Below are 20,813 nucleotides of genomic sequence, written 5' to 3' on the forward strand. Positions count from 1 at the left end.
ATTTCACGCCTAGGAGAAAATATTACCACGAAATGGGCCAGCCGAGCCCAACTACTACTTAGATCAATGAGTTGGTTTGGACCAAGATCCAACGTATAGGAGCTCACATAAGGGACCAAGGACAATGGGCCACACCTTGACCCAGGCCGATAGCTGCCTATCTTAGACTCTGATTTAATTGTCTTGACATATTTGGTAGCAATAACATATGATTGAATAGTACTTCATTCCAATAGAATTACTTGATTGATGGTTTTCCTAAAAATAATTTTATTAAAAATATTTCGAGCAAAAATATTGTCAAACGCACTCTAAAAATATAGTTGACAGCAATTTTAGGGGGTGTATTTTTAAAACTCGAAAGAAATATTTTTTTCAAATGTTAAAAAGATTAAAAACGCTTATTAGATTATTATTATTAAACAGACTTTAAATGATCTTCCTTCGAAAGTTTTTCAATGTTCTTTCAAGTACATTAGTTTTCTATTTTAAAATAATTTGACAATATTGTTTAAATTTTTTCATATCAAATTTTAAACTCAATGTGTAAAAACAAGATATCAAATATGATTTCCAAAATTATTTTAGAATTTTTATTATTAAAAAAACCCTTCAAAACATATCATTATTTTGTTAATTGACAAAAAAAAAGGTTACACCCACAAGAAAACATACCTAGTGATGGGCCAGGGCGGCCCAACTACTCAGATCGCCGCACGATTTGGGACCTACATCAAACTTATGGTCCTGACATAACGGGCCATGAACCAGTGTCCAACTGTGAATCATAATGGGCTAAACCTTGGCCCATCCAATTAATGCCTTATTTATTAACTTTTATGATTTTTTTTTTCTTTTCTAGTAAAATATTAATTTTATAATTAAAAAAAAACCTTTTCTATAAATAACAAGATCTCAAAATTTTCCATCATGTTGCTAGGGTTTGTTAAAAAAGTGCAATCATAGTTTATAAGTTGGTTAGAATTTGCAATCAGAGGCTTGAAATGGGGGTTATCTTAGAAATCTCAACAATGCCTCAAAAAAGAAAACAGCAATGATGGAACTGCTCAACCAAAAATTAATCAAGGACCCCACCAACCCTGAATGGCTTGCATAGCTACAACAATGGCGGAGGATCTGCAAACTTTCTAGAGCATGTTTGGAAAGAGGGAAAATCTCTCCAAACATAAAAATTCCATTACAAGAAAAAGAACCCATAAATATAGGCTTGTGTCTGTGGAAAATACGGAGAGAGAGGTCGATAATATAAGCAAGTTCCCATCAAGGGGCCTACAATACAACACATCGGAAGAAAAAGTCAAGAAGTTATGTGTGGAGGAAGTGGTGCAAAACAAGATAAAAAGACACAAGGAGGAGGAGGGAGTACTTGTGTTTGTGTATGATGGAGGGACCACATTGATAATGCCAAGGAGCATTGTGGTATGATAGGGAAGTACCATGACCCACTTTTGAAGGGCAAGGGACTTATCCCATTTCTCATCTATCTCTCTGTGACAAGTACCAATAAACAACAACTGCAAAATACATGAAAGAAATGGTAGGGCCTGTCTCATTATTATTATTTAATTTTGAAAATTATTTTTTTAAATATAGTTTTTTTTTTTTTTTAAGATTTTGCTTTCAAAATTTATTTTTTATTTATTATTTGAAGTATAAAATCGTTTTAAAAATAAATTTCAATTTTGTAAAAATAATAAAGAAATGATTTTAAAAATAATTTTTAAAAATTAATATTCAAAATTTATTTTCTAAAATGTTATCAAACAAATTCTAGGGTTAAGGGGGAAAAAAAGTTCAATAAAACCTGAGAAAAATGAGATTTTTTCTATAGAGTAGAAAGGAAAAGGGTAAGAATGGGAGTGTGTTTTTGTTTTTTATGTTTTCTGTGTTCTAAAAACCAATTTTTTAAAAACAATAAAAAAAAATGTTTTTATTTTTTACTGTTTAAACAATATATTGTTTTTCGTAATTTTTTCTCCATATTTTTGTGTTTTTCTAATTATTTTTTGTGTTTATAGAAAGGTAAGCCTTATCCAACCACCACACCCTCACTGTAAGCCCTTTCTTCTTCCTTAAATTATTGACATATAGTTACAAAGTCATTATTTGTTTAAAAAAATTATAACTGGAATAAAAATTTTAAAATGGAATAATTTTTTAAATTTAAATTAATTATGTATATAAAAATTATTATATGTTTATAATACGAAAGAAGAAAACACTTTATTAATTAAAAAAAATAGCTTTCAAATATGTTTTTTATTTGATTTATTTTTAAAAACTTTTTTATTAAGTCAATCAAACATGTTTTTTTTTATTTTTAAAAATAAAAACTGTTTTCCAAAATTTAGATTCCAAATACAATTTTTTTTTCTAAAAACATCAAAAATTATTCTTAAAAATTATTTTTAAAAACTATTTTCTATAACAATTTTAAACAACAACGACCAAATGCCTTAATTGTACTATTAATAAAAATTGATGATACCATGCGTAGTCCAAGAAAAGATTCCCTTGTCCAGGGAGGCTTTTTGTTTGTATATACCAACAACTATTGTGAAAATTTCTCTCAAATTCCTTACTCTGTTGTTCATGCTTTTTTTAAAATTTTGTATTTATTTTTTCACACTAAATTCAAAACTTTATAGCGCGTTGACACCAACCGATGACCTTGTAATATTCCCAATCCATTTTTTATTTACAAATATTTATAATTTTTGTATTTTAATTATTTTTCATATTTACATAATTATTATTTTTTAAATAATCCTACAAAAAAACTAAAAAAAAATTAAATATCTTTTTCAATAACTATTTTCTATGATAAAATTATTTAAAGTGTTTTTGAATTAAAAATTAGTTTTCTTTTTTTATGGCAAAAAAATAATAAAATTGTAACTTGTATTTTTCTTTCTATTTGAATTTATAACTTATTACTTAAAATGTTGTTAGAATTAGTGAATTTCCAACTTTTTATATAAACAATTACTGTGTTTGATCTATACAATATGATTTAGTAACCAAATTTAAAGTAATAATCTTTGAGTGAAACCTAAATAAGTTTTAATTTAACTTAAACCTTAATAAAATTGAATGTTGTGAAGTGTTTAAATACTTATTTTTTTTATTAATGTCTAAATGCTCTTAAGTGTTAAGTTATTTTCATAAATTTCTAAATAATATTAAGTTTTAAATATATTATATGTTATAAACATTTATAAAATTAATTACTATATTTTTAGTAATTTTAATCTAAATAATTATAATTTGAAAAAATAGTAATTTAATAGATCTTCAAATATCCAAAAATCACATACTTTATTACCATAATTAAAATTTAATAATAATTAATTATATAATTAGTTAAGAAATTGGTAATTGATTAATAATTAGGGTTCCTAAGTATATTTGGTTACAAAGAAAATGTTATAAAATTTCGTAAGTTGACATTTATTTTTATGAGATGTATTTTTGAATTTTTGAATTTGTAATTAATATATATATTTCATTATTGAGATGAATGCATTAAATTTTTTTTTGAAAAGAATAACAAATTCTAACTTTAAATTTTTTAAAATAATTGAAATTATTGATTGTGGGAATATTTTGAAGATTTAATCAAAATAATTTAAAAATAATAATTAATTATATGTATTTTAACTTGAACTCGTAAACATCCATTCAAACCTTAAAAATATAACTATAAAAGAAGATAATATAAGAAGATTTTTTATCGAGAAGACCTTTGAATTAGTGGAATGTTGTAATAGGTTTGATTCTCGAAAATTTTGGAAGAAAATATGATAGAAAAAAAAATAGAGAGAAAAAAAAATTGATTTAAAATCAATAAATTATTTTTATATATTTTTCTATTTTTTTTTCTTATTTATCTCTTTTATAATACAAAAATATAAAACTTTCTTAATAATTTTAATTATATTTGATTTTATTTCGTAAATTTTATAATAAAACCAAACATGAAAAAATCATTTTTGTTTAATATATATATTTTTTCTTTTCCTAATACTTTCCAAAAATCCAATATAGTTTATGGCTTGTAAGGAACAAGAGGGTATAGATGCACCAAACCCGAATAGAATCTCTTTATTTGTAAACTATCTTTATTCTCAATTGAATAATTTAGTATTTGTTATTTGCATGTATATATTGATCAGGTTAAAAATTGGCAATCGACAATGATTACCCACTTGTAGTAAAACATGGTGGCTAAATTTTGAACTTCTATAAATTTTTGTTTCCATTTTTATTATTTTTTATAAAATAAAAATTTGTATTAGTGAATCCTTATCACAATAAAATTTAACTTTAAAAGAAAAAAACGTTTTTATTATTAATTCCTTTATACAATAAAATCAAAATTATACAAAATAGAAGATTCAATTCAAATAAATTTCTTTAAAATAAAACTTTGTAATTCTTATTTATTTTTAATTCCTAAACATAATAAAATAATAATTCTAAAAAAATTATATTTGATTGATTTGTAAACATTAATTTTTTAATTAAAAGGTTTCGTAATTTATTATCATACTATAGTTGCAAAGACCTTGTTTGGTTTAGTCAAAGTGCTTATCACTTTATAAAAAAGAGCTTAATATGAAGGTCACAAAAATATTACTTCTTGTAAAAGTTTTATTTTAACAAGTTCTTTCACTTTTTCATAATTATAACTTTCAACTAAGTTAAAATACAAAGTTATCATAAATAAGTTAAAAGAAATAAAGGAGAAAAAAATACCATATATAATTTTAGGCTATGTTTGGTTGTTAAAAAATTTGAAAGGAAATATAAGGATTAAAAAAATAGAGCGAAAAAATATAAGGAAATAAAATTTTGAGAAAAAGAAAAAATAGGTTTTAAGTGAATAAATTATTTTTATCTGCTACTTCAAATCCGTTTCATTTATTTTAATTGATCCATATAAAAATAAAATAATTTGAAAATGTATAACTTTGTAACTAGTTTTAATTATATTTGATTTTATTTGATATTTTTCATAAAACAATCAAACATAAGAAAATAAATTTCTTATGTTATGTTTAGTTCCTAAAAAGTACTAAGAAAATGAAAAAAAATATTGAGAAAAATTATTTTCTCAAATTTTGTTGTCTTATAAAAAATATAAAAGAAAATAAAATAAAATTAAAACTAGTTAAAAAAAGTATAGATTTTTAAATTATTTAAACTTTATATGGACGAGTTAATATAAATGAAATGAGTTTGAAGTAATAAATAAAAATAATTTATTAATTTTAAATTTAATTTATATTTTCTTTCATTTTCTTTTTATTTTTTCTTGTATTTTCACTTAAAATTTTCAGAACCAAACATAGCTGGTATATATATATTTTTTTTCCGGAATACAATGCATATGCCATATTTTAATTTAATTAACATGTATTAAAAAAAATCATAATTATCCTTATTTAAAAAAAATTAAAAAAATATACTTTTCAAGGTAATTATTTCTATTTCTACTTATAAAAATAAAAATTATATTATATTCCAAAACGTGATTAAAAAAATTATTAATGATAATTATATTAAGGTGTATGGTGTCAACATCAAAAATCAAAGATGTGGACCAATGGGCAGTGATGGAAGTAAATGAGGGGACATTACTCATGTGAACGTCGTTAACTTACAACTACCAAATTCAGATGCCATGGCTGCAGCGCTTTAATGTCAAACTCATAATATGACTTTCCCTGTCTCGAGTCTCTTGACAACTACCACACGCTCACTCTCCTTCAATCTAAACTCCTCAATTATTTCTCTCCTCGTCCTTTTGAACAATTTCATGTTCCCTTTATTTTCCTTTTTCAACTAGTTTTAAGGAAAGCGGTTAAAGTGATTTCAAATGTTTGAAAGTGTTTTCTTAAATATGTTTGATAATGTTTTTAAAAAATTAGTTTTTGAAATTTTAAAATATTATTTTAAATGATTTAGGAACAATCACTTGATAAATTGTTATTAAAAAAATTATTTATCAAAATATTTTTTAAATTTATATTAAAGCGTTAAATAATTCTTTCTTTTTTAAAAGTATTTTTAATAACAATGCTACTAATAAAAAAAATTAAAAAAGCTTTAAGTAAAATTACTTCCAAAAGTTTGACTTATTTGAAATCTTATGATCTTTTTATCTCCTAAACTTATTAATTATAAGTTTGAAAGGGTTTGTTTTGCGGTTTGCTTATCCCATGGGTTTAAGAAAACCACAATTAAGAAAAGATTTTATAAATTATGATAATTTAAATATGTTAAAGAATTTCGGATTACTTTTTTTGGAAATGCTCAAGATCCAAAAATAGTTGTTTCGTCGTTCAATTCTCCGCTTCGAGTTGTGAATAGAACTACACTATAGAGAATCACTTCGTTTCATAATATAAAAAAATTTCACCTTCTTTTACGAATAACTTTTTTTCCCAAGTTCTTTTGCTTTTTCTTTTTCCATAAAGAAAGTAAAATTTGAGAGATTTTTTTTTTCTTTTTATTATATTATGGTGGTTTTTGGGTTGTTTCCGGCAATTCCAACTCCCAAAAACTGCCCCTTGATATTTTATTTGGTCGGATCGATTGGATCAGCCCGACTTGGGCACCCACCCAACTCCAACAAAATGGTCAACCCTTATGTAAATCATCCAAGGAGAACCCGTTTGAATTAACTTCTAATTAAGTTCAACAAAAACTTCTTTACCTATTTGAAGAATTTCATTCCATGCAAAAGTTAAAACGAAGTCATATATTGCTAAAACATATTGGAAGGACTTCTCATTTGAACTTACAAGGGAGCCATAACCAAAAAAACAAAAACCTACAGAAAAAGTTTAAAGTACACATGGAACATGGATTGCAGAAAAGATAGACAACATGAACTCGAAGAGCATGAAATAGCTCAAATTGGAATGATGTGTTTTTGTTCAGACTCATATCACATGTGGTGATGCGGGTCAATTTTGTAGATCTCCTTAGCGTCCAAAACCCTTGAAAAAAATCAATGAAAATCATATAGAAAATCTCATGAAAACTAAAGTTTCATTATTATGTGGCATGTATCTGCTGGCTTCAATTAAGCACTTCAACGGACACAAATTTCATATCGATCAAGATTCATTATGTCCACTCATTCGTTTCATATTAATTGAGAACTTAAAAAAAAAGAAAAAAAGATATGCATGATTGTAAATTTGCATTATTGTCTTTTGGGTTCACATTTTGATCACGTTGAAATATGGGAACCACATGTAGATGTCTCTCGTACATGACAGAAGGAACAAGCCCTTCATGAAAATCACAAGAAAGTGATACGGATGACCCACATGGGAAAAGCTAGGGTTTTCCTTTAATTATTTTTTTCAATTAATTTCTGATAGTGGGTAACCGAAATTTTGAGTTGGGGTGTTCATTTTCATCTAATGTAACATAACAATACAAAGGTGGGAAAGAAACAAAGGTGTAGGGGGTGAAGAGGGACCAAGGAAATGTGGCTAAAGATATGTCCGTAGTGTTAATGCAACATCTGAAAAGATGCCTTTTGTGGTCCAAACTCCGAGTTCCAGACAACAATGATCATATCCCATCAAGCTTTTAAAGAGTTCAAACAGCTATCCTTACATATTGACAGTCTGAGGGTTTTTATTTTTAGCATGTAGAAAAGCCATATCATGGTCATGATCAGTTCTATAGCACCATATGTATATATATATATATATACAAATAGAGAGAGAGAGAGAGAGAGATGGAGATGTGCATGTTGGGTATGTGTTCGGTGGGTTGTTTTTATCCCCTCAAAGAGAAGATGGTGGGCTCTCATGTTCCCATCTCCACTCGTATTGGGTTTTTTTTGCATCCACATGCTTCCTTTCTGTTCTTTTCCTGCTAAAATATCCCCTTCCAAAGCATTAAGTTGGGTTTGTAGTTGAGATGTGCAAAGTCACATGCAATGAAAGGGCCAACAGGAATGTCTGATAAACCTTTTCCCCCTCATCATCTTCAACAGTTGAGAGTTCAAATCCTCTGAACTCCGACCGGAGGATTCTACAATAATTTCAACCAATACCCTCTTGACATTTGGTGAGAAACTGTAGCCAAAGCCATTGAAGGGCAAGCCAAAGCCAAGACCACAATAAAAAAAACTGAAGGATATATCAAGTCAAAGCTGTTTCAGCAGTACAGAATCTTATTTTAAAAAAGTTTTTGAATGGTTGAAAGTCAGTCCAAATAGGGAATGTGTACTATAACGTGAGTTTGATGGGTGGTGTTGGAAGATTAGGATAGGAAGCCAACTATACTTAGGCTGTTTAGTTCCAACAAGTACACTTTTGAAGTCTGGCAAAAAAGGAGAAACAACCGTGACTTTTCCTTGAAACCACAGTAATTGAAGTGGCATCTATCCATCTATCCATATTCCCAAATCCCAACCCACCTCCCAAAAAACTTATCAAAAAGTTGTCCAGAAATTTCAGTGAAACTTGCCTCCAAAACGGCAAAACCTCTGTGCTCCTGAAAAAACAGAGTGAATCTGTATGGTACGTTTTCACTGGTTTTCGGTTTTCCATAGTATTTAACTAGGGTTTTTCTTTTTTCTTTTTTCCCCATAAATTCCTCCACTGCAACTACCTTTTCTCAAAACCACACGTTTTCTCCCGTGTCACATTCTTTTCCATCTTCCCTTTTTCCAAGCAAAACAATCTTCACTCTTCCTTCTGGCCCCACCATCTTTTCTCTTTATTCCTTGATTAATACCCGGATTCTATTTTCTATTACCCTCTTTAACTTTATGGAGCTTTATGCACCTTGTTGAGGGTCATTATCTCACACTCAAAAACTATTTTTTGACATCATCCACAAAATGGGTATATACGTAATTAAGTTTACCCATATCTTTTCATTTTTAATTTTGTCATTTAATTTGTTTGGTCCCAAACTGTACAAGACAGGTGTAGGAATAGTAAAACCCATGTTAAGTTGTTAACACGTTTAACATGGAGATGGTCTTTCAGATAATACAACATGTATGAATGCAAGAAACAATAATATAAATTATGGGGAAAAAAAAAATGGAAGATAATAGTCTGCATCCAAACGAGGCCTAGAGGACATGAGGACTCTACATCTCCCAATTTGGTCCACACAAGGGAACACACACGTTGCAGGAGAAGTGATGATGGTGGTATATGAGAGGAAAGTGGGTGGCCCAAGACAGGAGTTCTCAGAGGCAAAGTCACGTTCAAGCCACCTAATGGGAAAGAGAGATGAGGAACAACCAGACAGTGACTCTTCCCACACACACCAAACCAACCCAGCTGCTTGAGAGACAGTGAGAGAAAAGAGAGTAGTACTGTAGCAGAGATCCAAACCCCCCATTTCTCTTTTTATGTACATATATACCTTCAAAGACAATTAGGGTTTTCTGATCGTGACCCGCTTTTTGGCAGTGGGGTGAGGGTGGCACTTCGATTTTTTCAGCATTTTTTCAGCTTTACCCAAACTTAATGTGGGTAAAATACTAGCTTAAATCCATAGATTAACATACTATTAGAGTTTTAATTAATTAAGGTTCTGTTTATATATATAGGTGAATTAGGCATATATTCTTTGCTTCATATATGTTGGTAAAATGATGGTATCTATTTATCGAACAAAAGATTTAGACGGTTGAATATGTATAATAAAATATAAATTGTTGAATATATGGTACAAATAATTGGATATGAAAAGGTTTTCGTAATAGTTTTTACTTTATATATATATATATGAAAAATTCCCTAAGGTCCCATAATAATATCCATCGAAAAAATTAAGGATATGACTCATTAAATATGTATGATGAGATTTGAGTCTTTAAATAAGAGGACAATCAAATGTGTCCAAAGTATAATAATATAAACAAATGGAATTATGATATAAATAATGAGACTAAAAAATATATACGTGATATCATCTAATTAATGATGTGTTTTTCATAAACATACGATTTAATTACGTAGTCGAACCATATTTGTTATGTTATGAATCATGATGAGTGGTAGTAACCTGATATTTATAGTTACGCTTTCATCTAGAAGTTAGATTTTGGGTTAAATTAATTAGTAATTTAAATTAGAACTTTAATTAACTAATGTTTTGAGTATGATCCATATAAATAGTCCTCCCGTTTATGCTTGTCAATTTTGTCAATCATCATCCATGGATGCCATTTTTAATATGGCATGGAGTTGGCCTACTATCAATGTGACAAGATTTTAGGTCAAATTAATAATTTCATATCATATCATAACTCCGAAACTAGACGACTTTAAATGTATGTGATGCACATGACCTTTAGTTTATGGATGTGATCTCTTGAATCATCATCGAAGGAAGTTATTTTTATAGTATTCATATTGGATCAAGATACACCAATTTAGGTTCCATTTATATATATATAGTTTTAAAAATAGGAAATGATAAGTAATAAATATTAAGTTACAAGAAAGTATTAAGGAAAGAAAATAATTTTATCATATTTGGTTATTTCATAAAAAATTCTAAAGAAAATTAAATATAATTAAAATTAATTAAAAATTTATGTATTTTTAAATTATTTAATATTTATATTGATAAATTAAAATAAATAAAATGAATTTAAAGTAATAAATAAAAATAATTTGTCTACTTTAACTCTATTTTTTATTTTATTTTATTTGTTTTCTCTATTTGCTTTTCCTTTCATTTTCACGAACCAGACCCTAAACCTAATTTATAGTTTTCTTAAACGAGTCACATGGTTGCATCTGTAGAAGACAGAATTCAGATTAAATTGAAATATGTACATGAAATTAGCAAGAAAAAATCCAGCTAAATTTGCGGCAAAAGTTGCATTGTTTGGAATCATCAATTCTTCTGAGGACGGATGAGATTGGTCAGTGGGGAGGCTGGGGTACCATCCGCAGGCCAACACATTGCAGTTTCAAGTTGGTCCCAATTTTCTTAACCCCACAGTCGAAAGGATGAGACAGATGATCCACAGGGAATTCAATTTAGAAATAATTTCTCAAGAATTTCAATCACATTATGATGTAACTACTTATTCATAGATTTAACTCATCTCAAGGATGAACAAGGCTCTACACATGGCAATTTAGGCTATGGTTGGATCTTGCAAATTTAGAAAAGACGAGATAGAGGGGAAATGGTGAGATAAAAAAAAAAGAAAAAAAATACAAATTTTACAACAAGTTTTGAATTAATAATATACCAAAGGAGAGATTTTCGAAAATGGGAAAATTTAGATAAAAGATAAAGGGAAATAAAATAAAACAAAGGTTGATTTAGAATTAATATATATATATATATATATATATATATATGTATATAATTTTTTTTTCAATTTATATCCCTTTTATATCAAGAATAATGAATTTGAAAATGCATGATTTTCATATTTTTTAAAATAAATCAAACAAAATATTTTCAATTCCGACCTCCAATATATCATAAATGTGGAAAGAAGTTGAGTAAATGATCTATATTACTGAAAGGATTTTTCTTTGACGGTATTATATCTGGTATCCATGTGATCAGTTTAATAGACATTTTTTTTTCCTGATTCATATTCCAGAGTTCATCCCTACAGGATGAATTGAGTCTAATACTAATATTATCATGGGTTGATTGAACTTATTATCTCAAATTAAACTACCATAGGTGTTTTCACAAAAAGGACAAAGAAAAGTTATTTGAATATTAAAGGGAGCAGATGACAGCATTCAATTGAAATGAGGTTTTCAACTGGTCAGAGTTTCAACCTACCGTTGTACTAGGTTAAGTTACCAACTTTATATAATAGAATATTTACCTATTGTTTTCAACTTTCTCTGTTAAGGTGGTGGTGTTTGTTTTTTTATTTGATTTTAAATAAAATTTTAAAAATTAAAAATTTTAATTTTTTTATTCCATAAAAAAATTTCAAAAATAAGTAATATATCCATAAAAAGTATATAAAATAATTTAAAATATAAAAACAAATCATTTTCAACAAAAAAATTTAAAAAACAAACATTACCTAAGTTTCAAACTTTTTAATTAAGGTTTGAGCCTATTATGAGAATATGTTAAATTACTAATTTATCTAAAAACTTTATATATTAACTTTTTTTAATATAATTTATTTCTTCCTACTATTTTTAGAGCAAATCAATAAGATTTTTTTTTTCTCTCTCTTTTATACTTCTTACTCTATAAATAGAGCCTTTTAAGGTTAAGAGTAGGTCATTATTGGTAAGCCGATGTAAAGTGTAATAATGAGGTGTTGATTTGCAGTGAAAATAAGAATCCAACGTATAGATGGGTTTGCAAAATGCAACCAAATCAAGTAAAAAGGAGTTGTCATTGGTCAACAAACCATTGCAAATAAGTCCAATGCAGGCACATCATGGGGACAGCAAGTGCCCATGTTCGCATCATATTGGTTTCTACTTTATGAGAGCACAGAAGTGGTGCAGTTAAGTTGAACCCCATATAGGACATGGTCCCCTTGCCCCCCTGTGAACCGTATATGACTTTAATGGCAAAGAGGGTTTGCATGAATGAAGGGTTGTTGTTGTTGTTGTTGTTAGGGCCATGAGATGTGGCTTCTTTTAAGGGCATGTTGGGGGTGGGGGTCCATCCATCAAACCTACTTTCATTCAAACAACATATAGCTCTTCTAGACCATTTCAAACCTTAAAAACTGTATACCTTTTAAGGTTAAATATTTTAAATTTTAAAACTTTGAATTAGAATTCTTAAATGTAAGTCTCATATTTTTAATATGGTGTCAAAAGTAGAGGCAAACTTTCTTTTCTATATTCATCCTCATTTTCAAAAATACTTTTTATATTTTACAAACACAAAATTAATTAATATTTTTTTATTATTAAGAGTAGAAGTTGGAAAATTGTCCTAATTAAGCCCATAAAATTAAAAAATGTGAAGTGGAGCAAGAAAAGAAAAGAAAGCTTAACTCAGTCACAAGCCCAAGGAAAAAAAAAATGAGATAGAGAGGATAGTGACATGTCTGTGGGTGGCAAAAGAGGAGTGGAATTATGAAGATGTAAGCAGTTGAAGATGGGAATAATTGCAAAACAAGTCAAGCATGCATGAATAAAGTAGACTGTTGTGCAGAGAGAGAGAGAGACACACAAAATATGTATCATTAAATTACCATTTCAGTTAACATTCATGCAAAGCTACAGACCCCCACAGAGAAATTCACCAAACCCTTGTTACCAACTTACCGAAGATCCTCTCTCTCTCTCTCTCTCTCTCTCTCGTACAAATGGAAAAAAGAAAGAAGATAAGGGGGTTTGATTAAGCTAACAAACTGTTAAAAAAAGTTGGGGTGAGAAATTCTTGAAAGGAGTGAAAGATGGAAAGAGAGTACATACCTTAGACAGAATTGTCCCCTCGCCTTTACTAGCATGACAGATAAATCTACTGCATTTCCTTCAATTAATAGATAGGGTGAGCTTTCCAATTAGGTATAGTGTTAAGCAAATAAATATCTTTAATTTTGTCAAAAAATAAAAGACATTTATTAAATATCAATCATACCATAACTTTTACCACTGCCTTTATAATAAAAAAGTAATTCTTGAGATATCATAATATTCACTTTAAATCACGGGAATAGGTTATTCAAATGATAGTTTTATGAACTGGGATCTCAAATGTCATAAAAAAAAATTTTAATCCGATTATCCTTTCTAAATGTTGAAAACACTTTGTGCTTGATATATGCTAACCACTTTTTTTTTGTTACATCTAATTATCACTAACTATTTATTTCTTCATAATTTCATTCAATTCAATTTAATTGCTCAGGTTTTTTCATTTCTTTCTGGGCATAAAAAGTTACTACTTCATTGGGTGGCATACCCAAAGATCACCTGTAATCACTTTTATACGTCTAATCACACAAAAACAAAAGACAATAATCATTTTGTTGTAGAGAGTCAACGTAAATAACCCATGAAAAAGAAAAAGAAAAATGAAGGGACCTTGCCATTGGTAATGGAAACTGGGCTTTGTTTTTATCAAATGGGCACATAATCATCTTCCCAATGACCTTTGTTTAAAGTCATTCCAAAGTACACTACACTAGCTATCATTACATGTTGACTAGTGCCATTAGAACAACGTGTGAAAATTTAAGCCATGTATAACATGTCCATCGACATCCACCTGTAAGATATATATCTATCTGGGATATGCCCGTATTGGTCTGGCTAACTTACGTACACCTCAATTATTCTCATAAAGTCTTAAAGTTAACGATTGAGTAAATATCTAGTGATTCTGAAAAGACTCAAACTAATAATCATTAAGGAGCAAATCTAAAACCAGATTAAAGACCAATTATGATTTTATATGTGTGTTTTAAAGTTAAAAAATCTTTTTAAATTTATAAATATGTTTTAAAGTCATAATTTTTTATACTTAAAATAGATAATATTTATATAATTACATATTAATAATTATATATGGATATATATCATAATTTTGTAATATTTTCTATATAAAAAAAAAATTACAGTGCATTGACTTTTTTTAAAAAAAAAATCTAATCATATATCATTTTATCTTTAATTAATTTTTTTTTTTTGACCTTTTATCACCATAAGTGCTATTTGCCGAAATCAGATAATGTGAGAGAAAAGTGAAGAGGGATTTGAAAGTAATTACAAGTGAAGGAAACAAATAGAGAAAAGAGGGGAGGTAGGCAGCGGAGGAGGAGGACGGAGAGAGTGGAATGGAGATGATTACATCCCTCCTCTTCACCCACCCATCCGTGTAATCTGGTTAACGTTTTTCAGGACCACACTTTGCAGAATCCTGCAACAGATATAAAACAGCCAACAGCTATAAAGAACCAACACCAACTACTAGTACCTGGTCCTGGAGAGAGAGCAAAAAGAGAGAGAAAGAGAAAGAGAGAAAAGATAGATTTAGAGAGAGACCCACCATGGAAGTGGCTCATCTCTCTCTTTCCCCCTCCTCCCCTTCTCTCTCTCTCTCTCCAAAGTTACTACCATGGGGTTGACTGTTGGATATCCACGTACGTACATGCAATTAGAGATCGAGAGGGAAAAAGACGAGTGTCATACTGAGATAATTTTTTTTAGAAAAAAACAGTAACAATAATAAAAGAAAAAGGTAGGTGGTGCACTTATATCTAGGACACCCTCAAAGCATATAATAATATACTTATCAGTTGTTGTTACAAAGGGCAATCTGTATTACGTTTAGGACTGTAAACTCACCATCACTTAACGGTTCAATGTCTACTTCTGTATGGTATCTTGACAAGTACTGTGGAGAGGAGGGTCAGATTAGAAAAATACTTGCATTTCAATGACAAAATTAAATTATACATGATTTTGGGCTTAGTAATTAGTAGCAGAGATGATCATGGGAGCCATGATTTGGCATTAAATAGTGGAACAAAGGATTTAATTTTGAAAAAGAATCAGATAACCAATTGATGGCTTTCCGCCATTGCAATTAAAACATGTTGCAGATGTCGCTCTCCACCAGTTTGCACAAGAAAAGGGTATTAGTTCTTGGACTGAAGTGTCAAAGGAAAAGTTAAATAGAATGAATGTCAAGTGAATTGATTATGGGGTGTGCCCCTTTGCTACCATACGCCCAATGGTCCATGACACATGCCCATTATTATTATTATTTTTGTGCATAAAAGAAATAAAGAATATCAAAATAAGATCTACAGCTTCTTCTTATCCTAATCTTTAAGCATATTTACACATAATTCTAATTGTATTCTCAAGAGATCATTCCATCCAAATATATTCATTGAAGATCTTACATTAATAAATTGGAACTATGAGAAATCTGACTTTTGATATACACTGTGGAGAAGGAATGGATTTAGGGTTTTAAATTAGGGTTGTCATCCAAATATATTAGGGTTTTAAATTAAGTTAGGGTTTGGTCATGACATGTTGCCTTAATTAAGCTGTTTTGAGATGATAATTCTCTAGAAAAAAAAAAATTCTAGGGCTTCAATCTATGGTTTCTCTTTTGGGGGTATAAATATGCTATAAACATCATGTGTCAAGCAAGGAATAATCAAATCAGAACCACTAAAATGGAACAAAGAGCATGTGCAGAAGAGGATGGATAAATGGGTAGGTGTTTTCCACACAGCAGAAATGACAGGTAAGTTCAAATCGTACACTAGAATTAACAGTGATATATATCTTCAGCTTAATTGGAAATCACTAAGATGCATATCACTAAACATTCCCTCTTCTCCATGTGCCAACATGATCAACTTGATTCATACCCACATTCTTCTTTATTCTTAAAATTTCAAACCATATTATTTTAAATAGATAGTGAATAAGAATACTTTGTTAGCCTAGTATATATCATAGACTTATTATCTAACACTTTATGACATTTCATGTATATATAAATCCTTTGACTAGCTTTGATAGTAACAATGTTTAGGGAGATTATTAAGAGATTATGAAAAATGGGGGATGGGAGCTAGGAGAACAGAACGTTCCAAAATAAACCCCGAAAAAAAAAAAAAAAAAAAGCAGCAGCATAGGAAGGATGGTACTTGAGAAGCCAAAAGCCATTCTCATGCACCAGAACTTGAGGCCTTGTCAGGACTCAAGACTTACTCTCAGATGGGTCAGCCCCAGTTGTCCATCTTCAGACCATCACCCCCCTTTTATAGGTCCCACCACAGCCTCTCTCAAACCCAAACCCAAACCCACATTGAAAACCAACCCTTCTTCTCTCTTTCACATTCTCCTCCTCCGGGCTCCTCCTCCACCCCTTTTGCCTTCTCGTAGGTGGTGCACCACCTCCTAAATCCCCACCACCACCACCACCATCACTTCTTCTCATGGACAAGGCCACTGAGAGAGAAACCCATGATTTCATGAACGTTGAATCTTTCTCACAACTTCCCTTCATTCGTCCTGCACCTGTTAAAGAGAAAGGTATTCGCCTGTTTGGTAAAGAATTTGGAGGTCACCATGACCCAGAAGAGCAGTCAGAGTCCGTGGAGACTAACATGTGTGAGGATGTCAAGGACAGTGAAAATGGCGAAAGTGGTAGAAGATTTGAATGCCATTACTGCTGCAGAAACTTCCCTACTTCTCAAGCGTTGGGAGGTCACCAGAACGCCCACAAGAGAGAGCGCCAACACGCCAAACGTGCCCATCTTCAGTCTGCCATGGTCCATAGTGGCCTCTCAGATGCACACATGTACGGCCTGGTCAATTACAGGCTCGGCTCCGCCCCCACGCCGCCCATCACCTACCCGTCATGGGGTAGCCAAGCCATTTCTAGTAACGGCAGGTTTTATGGAAGTCATGGATCCTTCTCGCAGCCACCAATTAACGGAAACCCTTTGGCCTTATGGCGAATCCCGGCCTCCGTACAAACTACTCCCACTTTCAGTCGCGACCGTTCATCACACCATCCACTGCCATTATTCGCCGGTGATGACTTGAAGCCCTCGTCGCATGTCGGTGGCTCTACCTCCCAAAGCAGATACGTCTACGAATCAACAAAGCCCGGCGTGCAAGACCATGTGAGTTTGGATCTCCATCTGTAATAATCTGAAACATTCCATTTTAGAAGAAGAAAAAAAAACTGAGATTTTCTCATGCAAGCCATCTTTTGTTATGCTAATATGAGGTTATTCTAAGGACGCCCATTACTGTTTCTCACTCAAACCTGGCCATTTTAATATTGTAAATGAAATGATTCCACTATGAACGTGCTTGAATCTGAAGAAATATGGTGTAATTTAATTCTACAACATGAATCCAGATTCATAGATTAAGCCTATTTGCACCTCAATTGTTTCTTGTGGAGACCTTCATTTTCTTTTTTCTTTTTTTCTTCCTCCCATTAGGGCAAATCTACCATCGCTTCCAAAAATCTTCACACGTGTGAGGTATATATATCTCGGAAATGGGTATGAGTAGATTCGAATTGGATGCATGTGTACACGTGCAGGCATAAAATCTAGATGTTTATGGACATGTGGGAAGATGAGAGAGGTGAGTTTGGCTGCAATACAGCAAAAATGAGAAAGATGAGGTGAGACAAGTTTTCACGGTCTCCGCTTGAAATTCAGAAACAAAATTATTAAATTTTTCCTTGGCTGCTCCAGCTGGCTCCCATGGCTTTCCAACGTACCTTAAATGTAAAAATTCTCTTGGAAAATTATTTTCCTTGGATGTTGCAGACTACAAGTTAAAATGGCTTCGTCAAACTTTAATCTAAATTCTCCTTTTCCCTCTTCTCTCTGCAGCTTAAAGTGCAATTCTGCATATGTCTCAGAGAAAAAAAAAAAAGAAAGAAAGAAAGAAGAAAGAAAGGGAAAGAGAGGGTATAGATTTTTTATGTGTATTGGTGATGCCTATAGGGTGGAAGTTTTAAGGCCACTAATAATAAAAACCAAGCTAACTAGATGAAGATGGTGATGGAACAATGATGGAAAGAACGGAAAATTTCATATATGTAATGAGCTTCGACTGGTGGGACAATGGTGGCTAACTGCATTATTATCAAAAATCAAATGGTTAATGTGATGGAGACAGATCGAGGAAATTGAGGGGAATGGTATCAGAATGTGGGCATTCAAAAATAAAGTGAAATGCGTCATCACTTTGTTGATGAAGCTACAATAGCACTATGGTTAAGGCATATCGGTCATTTCTCTGAGCTATAGCAGCTGCTTTCTAACACATCTTTTCATTATTCAGAAGGCAGTAGTACCAAAACTTTCATTCATGGCTGCTTTTAAGAAAAAAATGGCAAAACCAACCCTCAGCAAAAGATATTTCCTGTGCTCTCTGATACACTTTCAAAGAACATCTGTACATATGGTTACATGGTAGTTACACTTCCTTCTTTATTTTCCCTATCTTTTGTACCTCCAGGCTTTTATTCGTGCAAGAAAAAAGAGAGAGATGTCCGTAATGAAATGATAGACAGAGATAGGTTAGGTGGGTTAGTTTTAGGTGTGAGTTATAACCGAAGAATTTGGAGATTCCCCCTCAAGGCAAGATGATAGCATACATTTATATATGGATAATGATACAGATAAATGAAAGGCTTCTGTAAAAGTCAGTATTCTACTGATAGCTATCCGTAATCTCTCTGTTGGATCTCCTTGCAGCACAAGATGATAATGGCCAACATTTAATGAATTCCTCACCAAAACTACTAGGGAATTAAGAGAAGTCAATGCCAAAGCTGCTAAGCTTGTTCGTATCTGTGTTCATACATGGGTACTTTTCCTTTTCCTTGATGCACACCGGAACGCGTCACTGTTTAGCAAATGTGAACTCAAAATCATGTTTCTGATCTTCTTTGTCGGATGGCTGCAGATGAGAACAATGAATTACCACTCTTTCAATAGGGTTTAGTGTGAAATCCACTCCATGTTTCCCACTGTTGCTTTTTTAGTTGTTGGGATGGCCCGGTGGGGGGCTTTTTGTGTTCCAATGGTGACTGAACCTAGACCTCTTTGTCCCCACACACCTCACTACCTTGCTAAGACGGCATTGACCAGCTACTTAAATTAGAAATATGGTACATCACATGCCGGCCTCTCGGGCTCTTGCCAAGGAGGCCTTGTGGGGATTATCATATTGGTTTAAATTCTACATTAATTTGATACTGTCCTTAACCGGGCGAGTAGTGCCGAAATTTTTCTTTAATTTATGCTTAATGAACATTAAGGATATGCAAATTAATTCCTGATCTAAAACCAACGCAACTAAAGCGTTGTAGGTTTTCAATTTTTTTTTTTGGAGCTAATTAGGGTTTGTGTGTATGAATTAAGTATCAGGTCCTACTTTTAATCCCAAACCCTAGATTAATCCATTTAGAAGATTCACTTCCTAGCATCCTAGACTTTTTCTTTTGAGTTGCTTCCAGATGAGCCCTAATAAATTTTTTGTTAGAGAACTAATGGTGCTATCAAAATTAGGGTTAATTAGGCTTTACACGAAAAGAAAACTCGAAGATTACAACATTGAAAGAAAGAAAATTAAGCTACAAATAATGCAAGATTATACATAAATAAAGCAATATTCCACCTAACATTATTCGTCTCGAAGACGTCCATTATTAGGTTAATTAATAAACATATATGTTTAACATTTGCATTAGCTAAATTTGGACTAGGATCCAATTCTCTTGCAGCAACAATGCAAATAGTATTATTCGCTTTTGGGACAAAGTATTCAATTATGGACATAGCCCCCATTAATAACCAACAAGAAGTAGATTATTTATTAAGAAATGAACAAGAAAATTAAAAAGTGTGTAATGAAAAGGACCCACACAACCATTCCCAGTAACCCTAAAAATTTGATTCATCCATAAAGTGATTTAACAGATTCTTAAACATCAAAAGTTCCCAAAACATGGAGTCACCCTCAGTTATGAGATGATGAGGCGGTTTTGAATTTGATACACAAATTTAGTATCAGTTAGGTGGAGGCTTTGTTTTCAAACCAAATTCAGAAACCTTCCTCCAAAATAACTTTTTTCTGCAATTATGTTTGTATAAGACAGTCCTGAAATGGCTAGTAGTTTGGTTTCTACCAGTGCAACCACTGCTCATAAAACCCTAAAAAACTTAACACAAAAGGGAATGGGAGCATCCAAAAAGAGACCCAAGTGAAGGGACCCTTTACCCTTTACTTTTAGAAAAGGACACTTGTTTTATCGAAAATGCTTGTTCT

At 31.0% G+C, this 20,813-nt stretch overlaps 1 protein-coding gene across 1 annotated transcript; it reads left to right on the forward strand.

Annotated features, from left to right (window-relative positions):
* The first annotated feature begins 16,691 nt into the window (after window positions 1–16,691).
* LOC100267595 (zinc finger protein 8) lies at window positions 16,692–17,910 on the forward strand. The gene has a single exon (XM_003632671.4). The coding sequence runs from the start codon at window positions 16,946–16,948 to the stop codon at window positions 17,660–17,662; it is 717 nt and encodes a 238-aa protein (XP_003632719.1). The 5' UTR covers window positions 16,692–16,945; the 3' UTR covers window positions 17,663–17,910.
* The last annotated feature ends 2,903 nt before the right edge of the window (window positions 17,911–20,813 follow it).

Source organism: Vitis vinifera, chromosome 8 (genome assembly GCF_030704535.1).
Source record: "Vitis vinifera cultivar Pinot Noir 40024 chromosome 8, ASM3070453v1".
NCBI lineage: Eukaryota > Viridiplantae > Streptophyta > Magnoliopsida > Vitales > Vitaceae > Vitis > Vitis vinifera.